The 13744-nt window shown below is 44.7% G+C and overlaps 1 protein-coding gene across 1 annotated transcript in view; it reads left to right on the plus strand.

The window, feature by feature from the left end:
- The first annotated feature begins 137 nt into the window (after window positions 1-137).
- Window positions 138-13744, plus strand: part of ARL3 (ARF like GTPase 3) — a 43329-nt gene continuing 29722 nt past the window's right edge. Inside the window, exons 1-2 of the mRNA XM_080912562.1 lie at window positions 138-267; window positions 11788-11931. Of these exons, the coding sequence (XP_080768688.1) occupies window positions 265-267; window positions 11788-11931 (147 nt within the window). The 5' untranslated portion in view covers window positions 138-264. The remainder of the gene's footprint in view (window positions 268-11787; window positions 11932-13744) is intronic.

A 13744-nucleotide genomic window follows, 5' to 3' on the forward strand; every position in this document is an offset into this window, starting at 1 on the left:
CGTGGGCGATTTTGCACCGCCCGCAGGGTCGCACACCACCCCCCGCCCTCCCGCCACTCCCGAGACCGCCTGCGCAATGGGCGGGCGCCTTGGCGCGCTTGCGCACTTTGGGTAAAGAGGAGCAGAACCCCGCCCCATCCCGCTGCTCTGCTCCTCCGCTGTGCGTGCGAGGGACGTCAGGGGCGGCGCCGCAGCAGTTACCCCTGGTAACGGGGGAGGCAGGAGGAGGAGGCGGAGGAGGAGGAGGAGGGACTCGGCTTGAGGATGGTGAGTGTGGGGGGCCCCGGCCCTTCAGAGCTGACCAGTCACCCCCATCCTGTCCCCAGGCCCAGGGCGGGGCGCTGCGCTTAAAACCGAGGAGGACGTGGGATGGAGCTCGCCTTGCTCTTTGGGGTTCTAGATCGGTTTCAGGGGCGAAGGAGGAGACCCTAAAGTGGGCCTGGAGGGAGGCCTAGGCCTGGGGAGAAAGGATGGATCCGAGACGTGGAGAGGGGACTTGAGGAGTGGTTGGCTAGCCGGGAAGAAGCCTGGGCACCATCATCTTTCTAGGGACTGGGATGAAGGCTGCTCTGGAGCTGCGGAGATCAGGCCCGGCTCACAGGCTTAGATCTTACTGCAGAGTCGATCTCTCGGCGCCTCGGGACTGTGGGGTCCATCTGAGACCCGGCCAAAAGTGGGAGAAGCGCGGCGCTACTGTCTTTGAAATCACCCTGGCGGCTCCAGGGAGCTGTAACCTGGCTTTCCGTTCCTAGATGCTCGCGTCTCTGAGTGAGAGGTGTGTAGGGAGTAAGTCCCAGGACAATAGGAGGTGCCGCTGGGAATGGATGTCTCTGTGGTGGGTGCACTCCTGCAGTCCCAACTTAGTCTCTAAAAGTTCTGCGACGATCTAATGGTTGTTGACGAGCGACTTTTCGTTCCGTATTTATTCCAAGTTGATAGAAGCAAACCAACCTCAGGTGTTCTAGTATTTCCTCCACACTTGCAGTGTCCTTTTGCCTGTGGCCACATGAGGACCACAGGTCTTCGCCTCAAACTAAAAAGAATGAGAAATAAAGCGCGAGCGTCAATTTGAAGCAAGCCTTTTCTCCGTTAGCCATAATTAAGGCTTTTCCAAAGTGTAAGTTACGGTGTGTGACAGATTTGACCGGAGACACTCAGTTCCTTGTCGATTTTTTAAACTATTATTTTGTTTATATGTGTATGGGTGTTTAGCCTGCATGTTTGTTTGTGCACCACGTGTGTGCGTGGTGCCTACAGAGGCCAGAAGAGAGCTTTGGTTGCCTGGAACTGGAGTTACAAATGTCTAGGAGCCATCGTGTGCATGCTGGGGAATGCACGCTGAGCGTTGCTGAACATCTGTCTGCACTCCTTGTTAACTTTGTGCGCGGTAGATGGAGAGTAAATTTGAAGTTACGGGGAAATGAATGTCTTTAGAGCTAGGCAAAGGAAATTTGATTTTAAGGCATTTAGAACAGGTCGGTTGGTGTACTAATACTAACTGCTCCGAACCGGTTACTGTTGCTTCCCTCCTTACTCTTTTTTTTTTTTTTTTTTTGGTGAAAGTATTGAGCCACTTCTGTTGACTGAGGAAGAAAAGCCCAGGACTGGGGGTACAAATCAGTGGGTAAAGGTTTGCTTATCAAGCATGAAGTCCTGCATAAAACCGAATGTGGCAGTAGTACTTGCCTGCAATCCCAGCTCCTGAGGTGGAAGGAGGAGGATCAGAAGAAGTGCAAGGGCTACATATTGATTTTCAGGGCAGCCTGGGAGACATGGTCTCAACAAAAGAAGAAAATAGATGAGCAGGGGGGGAAGTTACTCATCTTCCATGCTCATATTATTGAGCAAGTGAATTTTGACAAAAAGAAATTTACAATGTCAAATAGTTAAGTAGAATCGTTTAATCTGAGGTTGTCAATCACACTTCATACTTGTTACAGTTATTTCTAACCTCAGGCTAAACAGATTTTAACAAGCATTTTCTTTTTATTATTTATACATGAGCTGCCCATTTAAAGGCTAAGTTTATCTTAACAAATGAGTACAGATATAAATATTTACACAGAAAATAAACAGATTTGAGAAAGGGGCCCTGCAACCCCTGTAACCTCAGCACTTGGGAGGTAGAAGGAGGAGCAGGAATTCAAGACCAGCCTGGGCTACATAAGATTCTGTCTCATAATAAGTAGGTAATTTTTAAATTAATGAAAATAATTAGAACTGCAATTAAAAGCCTTGCCAAGCTGTGTGTGGTGGCTCATGCCTGTAATCCCAGTTCCCTCAATGCTAAACTAAGAGGATCACCAAGAGTTAAGAGGCCAACCTGGGCTACAGTTAGTTTCAGGTCAGCCTCAGCTAGATGGAGACCCTGCCCCAACAGCCATTCTCTTAAAAGAAAGAGCCACGTACAAAGTCAAGAGAAAATAACTAGTTGTAAATAGGAAACATGAGAGTTGACTAACTTGGTTCAGTTTATCAATTGAGTAGGATATATAATTTTGTTTTATATGCTTAATTTATAATTATAGGTCACAGTAAATTGACTTTGTATATACAATAGTTGGGTACCACTATAGTATTCACAATGTTTGATGCTCAAAACAGAGCATGTGTGTGTGTGTGTGTGTGTGTATGCATGTGTGTGTACATATATATATATATATATATATATATATATATATAGAGAGAGAGAGAGAGAGAGAGAGAGTGTGTGTTTTGCCTGCAAACATGCATGTACACCATAGGCATGTCTTGTATCCAAGGAGGCCAGAAGAGGGCACTACACCCCTGATTCTACAGTCAGCTTTGAGCCACTGCATGGGTGCAGAGAACTGAATACCAGTTCTCTACAAGAGCAGCAAGTGCTTTTTTTACTATTTATTTGATTTTCTATGTTGAATATTTTATCTACCTGTATGTATATATACCACATGAATTCCTCCTGGTATGTATATATACCACATGAAATTAGGAGAGGGCTTCAGATCCTTTGGAACTGGAGTTACAGGCAGTTGTGAGCCACCTCGCAGGGTCTGGGAATAAGACCTGGGTCCTTTGTAAAAGCAACAAGTGCTCTTAACCACTGAGCCATCTCTCCAGGTTCAAAACAATTTTTCAAAAGCTATTGGATTTATTCATCTTATTTGATCTGTATTTTCCTGCCTGTATGTATGTGTACCACGTGATTCTCGCCGCCCTCAGTGGTCAGAAGAGAGCATCAAACCCCTAGGCACTGGAGTTATTGCTATGTAGGTGCTAAAAACTGAACAGAGGTCCTCTGTGAGAGTAAAAATTTTATTTATGAGCTCACTGTAGCTGTCTTCAGACACCAGAAGAGGGCATCAGACCCTATTACAGATAATTGTGAGCCACCATGTGGGTGCTGGGAACTGAACTCAGGACCTCTGGAAGAGCAGTCAGTGCTCTTAACCACTGGGCCATCTCTCCAGCCTCCAAAACAAATGTTTTAAAGTGAACAAGAAACTAGGATAGCAGGGTGTGGCGGCACACGCCTTTGATCCCTTTACTTAGAAGGTAGAAGCAGGTGGCCGTCAAAACTAGAGGCCAACCTGCTCCACAGAGTGAGTTTCAGGATAGCCAGGACTGTATTATAAAGACCACCACCCCAATATTAGAGAGAGAGAGAGAGAGAGAGAGAGAGAGAGAGAGAGAGAGAGAGAGAGAGAGGGAGGGAGGGAGGGAGGGAGGGAGGGAGGGAGGGAGGGAGGGAGAGAGGGAGGGTGGGGAGGGGAGGGGAGGGGAGGGGAGGGGAGGGGAGGGGAGGGGAGGGGAGGGGAGGGGAGGGGAGAGGAAAGAGATCTAGGCAATGTTGGTACATGCCTTTAGTTTCAGAACTTGGGAGGGAGAAACAGATGGATCTCTGAGTTTTTAGGCCAGCCTAAAATTGTTTTAGACCTGGAGAGATGGCTTAGTGGTTAGGAGCTACAGTGTTTTCAGGATAGCCAAGGCTATGCAGAGAAAATCCTGCCTCAAAAAATCAAAAACATAAACTAGAAGGTGGTGGCACTGGTCTTTAATCCCAGCACTTGGGAGGCAGAGGCAGGGGAATCTCTGTGAGTTGGAGATCAGCCTGGTCTATAGAAAGAGTTCCAGGACAGCAGGGGCTGCACAGAAGGAAAAAAACCAACAAAAACAAACATACCAAAACAAACAAAAAACAGAAAGGAAAGAAGGAAGGAAGGAGAAAAGAAACTAGGGCAAATTAGTTGAGATTATCTGATTTTACAAATTCATTTTTTTTTCAAACATGTAAATTATTTTTAGAGCTGGAAATAGAACACTGAGTTTAAACAGTGTCATGTTTAAATGTGTCACATCTAATGTCCCATGAGCTCCTATGGTTCACTGTACAATTGAAGTGAACTATGCCAAGCATAGTGGCACAGGCCTTTAATTCCAGTGTTTGAAGCAGGCAAATCTCTGTGAGTTCAAAGCCAGCCTGGTCAACTAGCAAGTTCCAGGACAGCCAGGGCTACATAAGGAAATCTTGTCTCAAAAAAAAAAAAGGAGGGAGAGAGAAGGGCGGGGAGAAAGGAGGAAAGAAAAGTGAGCTGTAGGATTTTATCACTGTGAGGGGACACCATGACCACTGCAACTCTTTTTTTTTTTTTTTTTTTTTTTTTTTGTTTTTTGTTTTTTGTTTCTCCGTGTAGCCCTGTCTGTCCTAGAACTCACTCTGTAGACCAGACTAGCCTTGAGCTCAAAGATTCATCTGACTCTGCCTCCCAAGTGCCAGGTTAAAGGCCTGCACCACCACCTCAGTTCACAGCAGCTCTTATGAAGGGAAACATTTCAGTGGAGCTGGCTTACACCTCAGAGATTTAATCCATTGTCCCCATGGCAGGAAGCAAGGTGGCATGAAGGCAGACATGATGCTAGCAGCAGGAAGAGACAATGAGCCACAAGGCCTAGGTGACACACTTCCTCCAAGACCACACCCACTCCAACCAGCCCCTCTGTGGGATGGGGAGGGGGTGCTGTTTTTATTCAGATCATCACAGGCTTGTGTGTTTTCAATTTCAGCTGTGGCCAATGCTTTTTTTCTTTCTAAATTTGAGAGACTGAAACAAAAAATATTTTGAGCTTCTCTGAACATTTATGGTCAGCTGCTGTACCACTGCTTTGCAAGCACATTTCCTTTTTTTAATTTTTTTCTTTTTTAGCTTTATTTTATTTTATATGTATGAGTGTTTTGCATGCCAGAAGGGGGCATCAGATTCCCTGGAACTGGAGGCTTGGATGCATCTAAGTCACAATATAGGTGTTGGAAGCGAAATCCTGGTCTAAACTGCTGAGCCATCTTCTCAGACCCTCACTGGAGGATTCTAGGCCACATCTAGCATCTCACCAACATACAAAGATGATGGTCATTTGGCACATAACTAATCACTGTTGTTTACCATCAACTCAGTTCATCAATTATTTATGGACTACTTCCTACTTACATGTAATTACCATACACACACAACTTCTTGTTTGTTACGTGTTTTTGGGGGAGTCAGAAAGTGTTAAGTGAAAAAAAAATCATTCTAAAAAAAAAAAGGAGCTGGAGAGATGGATCTGCAGTTAAGGTTACCTGCATGCAGGCAGGCAAAGCATTCATACACATGAAATGTTTTATATAATAATAATAATAAAAAGAAAATGGCTCCGTAGTTAAAGAAAGCTTACCATTCTCAGGTCCAGTTCTCAGTACCCACATGACAACACACAACCATCTCTTTAACTCCAGTCCTGGAGGACTTGACGCCCTCTTCTAACCTGCAGCTTCATACACAGATGTGGTGCATACACCTTGGCTTACATGCATACATATAAAATATGTGTATTTTTCTTTTAAAAGAGAGAAAATATACCTATAGTTACCCATGATGGCTCATTCCTGTAATGTGAGTCTTCTGAAGCTTGATGAGGAAAGATTATGAGTTCAAAGCCAACCTTGACAAGTGTCTTAAAATAAAAAGAGTCCTGTCTTAAAATAAAAAGAATTTTAAAAGGACTGGGGACATAGTTCAATGGTGGTGTTCTTGCATAGTATATTCAAGGCCCTAGGTTTAGTCCCTAATTGTGTGTTTGTATGTATGTATGTATTTGAGACAGGGTCTCTACATAGCCATTGGCTGTTCTAAAATTTACTTCATAGACCTGGCTGGCCTCAAACTCACAAAAGTCCCCTTGTCTCTACCTCCTGAGTACTAGAATTAAAGGTTTGTACCACCAAAGCCCAGCTAACCACTAGTATACACACACACACACACACACACACACACACACACACACAGTCTCCAAAGGAAAGGAAAGAAACACAGGGCTGGCAGAGTGTTTCTCTCCAGCTCAATCCATATAAAATGCAGTGGTTGTTCTGAGCGGCTTCCGTGCATCCTTCCTTACAGTGTCACCTTATTCCGTCCTCTCCCTGCTCCTCATCAGATTTCATCCTTCTTGTCTGCATGGAGTCAGAGCAGCTGAGAACAGTCTGAAGTTAGAAGCAGCCTCCTATTCATCAGGCTGATGTCTGCTGAGCCTCAGGAACAACCTTTGTCTTTATTTAGTAGAAAGAGGATAAGAAAGAGAACAAGAGAGCTGGAGAGATGGCTCAGTGGTTAAGAGCACCGACCGCACTTCCAGAGGTCCTGAGTTCAAATCCCAGCAACCACACGTTGGCTCACAACCATCTGTAATGAGATCAGGTGCCCTCTTCTGGTGTGTCTGAAAACAGCTACAGTGTACTTATATATAAAATGAATAAATAAGTCTTTTTTTAAAAAAAGAAAGAGAACAAGGTTTGAATGCAAATGAGGCATCTCAGTGGGTAAGGGCTTACCTCCTAGCTGACCACCTGTGTTTATGGGATCCCCAAGACCCACACGGTGGAAGGAGTGTGCTGACTCATGAGAGCTGTCAGCTGACTTCCACAATCACTCTGTACATGCACACAGGAAGTAAGTAAACAAGTATCATTTAAAAAATAATTACAAAAAAATGAAACATAATTGGAAGTATTTTGTTTGAGACGGATAGGACCCTGTTAGGTGAGATGAAATTGATGTTTGTTTAAACTCATTAGGGAGAGAATGGGCTGGACAACTTAGGGTCACCGTACTTAAGATGTAACCGTCTGGGTCACGCTGCTTCCATTTTCCAGCACATGTACCCATACTCACCCCCTCCACTGTGGTCTCTTTGTATGACCTAGTTTGTGTCTTTTGGAGTCATGCCTCTGCCATGAGTTGAGTGTAAATGGATTTTGAGGCAGATACATTTCTGTATTCCAAGCCAACTGTGGAGGCACACACCTTTAGTCCCAACATCCTGTAGGTAGGAGCAAGCATATCTCTGAGTTCCAGGCCAGCCTGGTTCCAAGATGGCTGGGACTATGTAGAGAGAGATCTGTCAATAGATAAGTGATAAAATAAGTAAGCAGGCTCTGTAGTTGGTACATGGCACATCTCTTGGAGATCTGGTTGTAGCTAAGCTTGCTTAAATGTTTTGTGATGGAGTCCAAGTGCTTCTGCCCTGCACAGATGTTATCTGTTGTTGGTAATGTTTGCACGCATACAGTGATGGAGTTCTTGTTTCTCAGTACCTGTTTCCAGTGCCTTGGGAGCATAAACCTGCATAAAGATAGTGTCTCTCGCTCACTCTTCCTCTTGGAGCACATTATGGGTGTTAATGACAGTTGTCTGGGTCAAAATTACACTGTAAAAATGAACTTCATTGTCTTTATACAGTAAAACGTATCCCCATCATAAATTCAACTTTTAACGAATGCTTCCTTTCATCTGACATTTAAAATAAGGCATAAGGCACACAGGCTAAGGGTGGAGCGCTCTGCTCTCTTTCATCTAGCTCTTAAATCAGCTTACCTGTACCTTTCGGGCAGAACCCTGTTAGCTATAAATATCCTCTTCCCTATTTAGCAAGCCCTGGTAATCCTGTGATCCTGTCCTGGATGCTTGGGCTGACACTGTGCTGTGGCGTCAGCACTTGTGTCCGGGTTGGGCTTGAGTTACCATTTTCATTTTACTAGAAGGGAGAAAATATTAGCGGAACTTTCTGTGTGTCATTTCACACACTCAGAGTGATATTATTGCCTAATAAGGAAGAGTGCTCATTAGAAATTAAAAGTAGTGTATTCTGTACTATTAGGTTACAAAGGTGCCTGGAGTTAGAACAGCTTTTGTCTTCTCTCCCTGAGTGGGAATGAGTGGGAATCGGCGGGGGCAGGTCTACTGGTGCACGCCTTTAATTCCAGCACCCAGGAGGCCAAGGCAGGATCCCTGACGAGGCAGCCTGGTCTACATACTGCGTTCCAGGCCAGCCAGGACTACATAGTGAACCCACTCAAAACAAAACAAAGATAAAGCAAGGGTTAGGGCTGAAGCTTGGCGGTAGCACACCCACCATGGTTCAGTTCCTCGGGAAGAGAAGTTAGCTCACTTCAGTGGGACACTACAACAAAGAAATGGTGTTTTTCCCATAATTGTTCAATTTCAGATGTTATGAGTAGGTGAGAAAAACTTGGTCTCTGGGCAACAATATATGTATCCAGTGATTTCTTTCCTTTTTTAAGATTTAATTTTTGCTTTTTAAATTATGTGTATGTGGGTATGTGCATAGGTGCAGGTGCCCTAGGAGGCCAGAGGCATCAGATCCCGCTGGAGCTTGAGTTACAGGCAGGTGGAAGCCAACCCACACTGGTGCAAGACTCGAGCCTGGGTCCCCTGCAAGAGCACAATGTTCTCTTCCCAGCTAACTCACCTCTCCAGCCCTATTAAGTGGTTTCTTAGTGAGGAGGCACTTGAAACACTGAAAATGCAGGCCAGAGTACTGGCTGTCCTTCCAGAGGTCCTGACAACCACATGGTGGCTCACAACCATCTAAAATGAGATCTGATGCCCTCTTCTGGCATGAAGTTGTATGTGCAGATAGAACACTCATGCATAAAATACAAAAGTTAATAAATCTTTTAAAAAAGAAATACTGAAAATGCTGACTTTAAACTGTGAATAGTAAAATGACAACAGGGTTTTCCTTGACAATTTCTACACTAGGAGATAATATATAAGAGTTTTACCTATCCCATTTAATGTGTTAATTTGATAAATTCCTATATTTTAGTGTATTTTAGGAGCTAAGGTGACCCTTTCCGTATCCAGTCAGGGTCTCAGGATGAGTAATTCAATGTTCTTTCCTGTTCTTGGTCCTTTTAGATCCCAGTCCTCATGGGACCTGAAGGGGTGTGTTATTAATGAATGAGTTTAGTATAGCTAATAGGAATTGAGAAACAACCTTGTTCAGGTGTTGACTATGAATGCCTTGTATGTTCAGGGGTTGACTATGAATGCCTTGTATGTTCAGGGGTTGACTGTGAATGCCTTGTATGTTCAGGGGTTGACTATGAATGCCTTGGACAATGTCTCAACCTCTATGTCGTGTCTGTTTTCTTCTGCAACAGCTAATCTACACTCTGTAACTCTCCTGTTGGGTTCTTATAAAAGATGGAAGTCAAGTGCTTTGAGCCAAGAGTAACTCAGGAGACTTCTCATAACTATGGCTTGAAGAAGGAATTGAATCAAGCTAGCCAGAGTTAAATGGGATGAAAATAAAAGCAAAAACATGCCCTTCCTTAAACAACAACAACAAAATCCTGCCCGTCTTTTGTTAGCTTCAGACTTATTCGGCCTTCATCCTAAACCTTTTGGCATACACTTGTCTGTCTTAGACTAAGTTTCCCATTCTGCTACTGGAAAAAGGTTGAGGCATCAAGAAGTCAGTGTGGTCCTCAGCAGCCAGCACAGGGACCACAGAGGACACAGGCAGCTGCTTATTTCCATGTTATTGTCCAAAGACCTAATTGCTGAGAATTATTTCATAGAAATGGTGTTTGATCTTCATCAACAGAATGGCTTGAATCCTCGCCTAGTGCAGTGTGGATGAGAAACAAGAATTTTGTGTAATTCGAAATTCTAAGACTCAGTTTGAAGGAATTTCTACACTGGCTGGGAGATTAGAGTATATGACCTTAAAACAGTGTCATTTTTGATTCTTCTGTTTGTTTGTTGAGACAGGGTCGCTCACTATGTAGCTGTGGATATCTTAGAACTCACTTGTAGACCAGACTGGCCTTGAATTCAAAGATCTGCCTGCCTCTGCTCCCTGAATGTTGGAACTAAAGGTGTGCACCTGGCTTTGTTTTTAATTGAAAGCAGGGTCAGGGGCTTAGGGAACAGGTCAGTGGCATGGGCTCAGTCCCCAGGACAAAGGAAAAGTGGGCATGGAGAGATGCTGACATGTTTAAGAGCACTGACTGATCTTTGAAAGCACCTACGCTTGCTTCCCACACCCACATAAAAGACCTAGACCCTGCAGGAGATCTGACTCCTCCCAGCCTCCACAGGCACTCATGTCCACATGCTCATGCTCAGACACACGTGGATACACATAATAAAAATTATGTGTGCTGGGGCTGGAGACATGGCTCAGTGTCTGCAATGGGACCTGATGCCCTCTTCTGGTGTGTCTGAAGACAGCTACAGTGAACTCACATACATACAAATTAATCCTTTTTTAAAATAATTTAAAAACATTATGTGTGGTGTGTACCTTTAATCCCAGAACTTGGAAGGCAGAGGCATGTAGATCTCAGAGTTAGAGGTTAGTTAGCCTGGTCTACGAACCGAGTCCCTGGACATCCAGGGCTACACAGAAAAAACCCTATCTCAAAAAAACAAAAAATCAAAACATAATATATCGACATATCCTGTAAAGATGAAGTGATAAGCATAAATTGGAGCACATAGATCCTGAGTATAGAGCCCAGCTACCATTCAGTCGGCCTGTTCTTGTCTTTGTTCAGCGCCTAAAAAATGCCTCCCACTCCCCACCCCCAGTAGTGTACTGGAACTCACTCTGTAGACCAGGCTGGCCTTGAACTCATAGAGACTCACCTGCCTCTGCCACCCCAGTGCTGGGTTAAAGATGTGTGCCACCACTGGCTAAAAATCTTACTCTTTTTTTTTTTTTTAATGACTAAACTCTGTCATTCCATCACCCCACACTGAACTGCGTTACTCGGTCCCTTCTGTTGTCACTTCCCAAGTCACAATCTTTAATCTGTTAGTAGCCAGCTTACTCTTGGATCCCCAGTGAGACCCCACTCAGCGCACTCAAACTTCAGCACAGCATTTTGTGTGTTTAAGCCTTTTTGCAGAGAATAGGCTTGGTCTGCCCACCTTAGCAGCACTGTTTCCTGTCACAATGTCACTTTCCCCAGCACACACAGAGTCTTTGCTCTTCTTATTCTGTGTCACTTAGGAACATTCCCAGTGTTTGTGGGAAGGCTGTCAGCACAGAAAGAAGCACCCACCGCCTTAGAGTCTACATGATCTAGGGTGGGTAATTCTAGTATCTGACTCATGCAAAAAGCTTCACTCTGGAAGTGGAGAAGTGTGAGCACTGAGTAGTCTGACATGCTAAACAATCTAGTTGAAGTGTACATCGAGGGCTTTAGGACCACGGGTGGGTAGCACTTCACAGCTGGGATGCTGGCTAAGAGGGAGTTATGGGATGGGCTTACCTTGTTGCTGCATTTCCCCACACCTAACGCTAAAGCTTGGAAGGAAGAAGCAAGTGGAACCAATGGGCGTAGAGTGGGTGGAGTTAAGCTGGCTGTCCATAACTGAGAACAGAAGCCATTCTGATGTCTGTCTGCTAATACCAAAGCCACTGCCAGCGAGTAACCTGTCTCTCTTGTGATTGTTCAAGGGCTTGCTCTCTATTTTGCGCAAATTGAAAAGTGCACCAGACCAGGAGGTGCGAATCCTCCTCCTGGGCTTGGACAACGCTGGCAAGACCACCTTGCTGAAGCAACTTGCATCTGAAGACATCAGCCACATCACACCCACACAGGTGAGCTCCTCCTGGCTCCAGGTGCTCTGTCACCAAGGAAGATGAAAATAGCTGTCCTAGTTTTGTGTCTGTCACTGTGATAAAATGCCCTGACAAAAAGCAACCTGGAGGAGACAGTTTGTTTGAGCTCATTCCAGATTCTAGTCCATCATCCTGGGGAAGAAAAGGCAGGAGCATGAGGCAGGGAGTCACGTCCACAGCCACGAGCAGAGAGGGCAAGTGCACGAGAGGGCCTACTCTTCCTTCTGCTGAGCCCTTCCCTGTACCCATGCTCAGGAACCACAACAGACGGGCCTTCCTCATCAATGAACGTAATCATAACAGGTCTCACAGATAGCCTCATAGGCTTCATCCACACAGTCCCTGACCGAGACTCTTCTCAGGTGGTTCCAGAAGCTGTTAAGGTGACTATTAAAGCTGACCTGTACAGTAGCTGTGGGAGATAGAAATGTACACACTGCTGTGCTTCATTGCTGAGAAGAGTTGTTGTCTAAGAATAATCAGATTTCAAATACACATGCGAGAAGGTCCCCATACACATAGGAAGTACAGCAGCTGTGGAGCTGGCATTGAAGAGAAGGGAGCTTTGCCTACTGTATCAATCAGGGTTTAAAGGTCACAACCATTTGGGGAATGGATGCAAACAATGTAAATGTACTTAATACCACCAGACTTTACAATATGAAATGGTTAATTTTATACACACACACACACACACACACACACACACATATAATGAAATGATTAACCCAGGAATGGTTTTGGCACATGCTTTTAATCTGAACACCTAGGAGGCATAGACAGGTGAATTTCTGCGAGTTTGAGGCAGCCTGATCTACAGAGTGAATTCTACAATGGCTAGGACTTAATAAAGAGAGACCTTGTCTAAAAAAAACAAAAGACAAGGAGATATATTTTATGCCACGCACATCCTACCACAGCTTTGAGTGTGCGTGCACACATTTCAGTCCTCTTTCTTAGGCTAAATGATATTCCTAGACCACCCCCTTCATCGTGCTGAGGATGGACCCAGGACATGGCACAGAGCTTAGGAAGGGTAGTGGCGTTCTGTGACTGCATCTGGAAGGTAGAGGAAAGAGGAACAGGAGTTTAAGGCACTCCCTGACTACACTGTAAAGTCAGCATGGGCTCCAGAGAATGGCTCAAAGGAAAAAAAAAACCAGTTTGTAGCTAGGCATGGTGGCAGACACCAGTAAGTCAGAGGCAAGAAGAGGAGGATTACTGTAAGTCTGGAGCACCGTGGTCTGTATGGTGAGCTCCAGGCCACTGAGACCCTATCTCAAACACGCCAGAAACAAAACAAATAGGGCTAGAGAGATGGCTCAGTGGTTAGATCTTCCTGAAGACCTGGATTCAGTTGCCAGCACCCACGTGGCTGCTCTCTGACAACTGCCAGTCACTCCAGTTCCAGGGCATTGACTTCTTCCTGCATATCAGATATTTACATTCATAAGAGTAGTAAATTTACAGTTATGAAGTAGCTATGAATAATATTATGGTTGGGGACCATTTCAACACGAGGAAATGTATTTAAAAAAATTTAGCATTAGGAGGGTAAGAACCGCTGCTTTAAAACATCCAAACCTTGGAGGTTTGGACAAATCAGTCTTAGTTAGCATTTTCCGTCCATGGCCATGAGACCCTGGCCTCAGGTTACCGCTGTGCTGGTGTGTGTTCTTCATGGCCTGTGAGTCTTAGCAATTCACAGCTTTTTGCAGAAAAGTCATTTCAGCTGCTACCAAATGAGCAATTTTACAGCTTCTGAACAAATTTAATGTATAGCCCAAGGAGG

This window comes from Micromys minutus (assembly GCF_963924665.1).
Source record: "Micromys minutus genome assembly, chromosome: 2".
Classification (NCBI taxonomy): domain Eukaryota; kingdom Metazoa; phylum Chordata; class Mammalia; order Rodentia; family Muridae; genus Micromys; species Micromys minutus.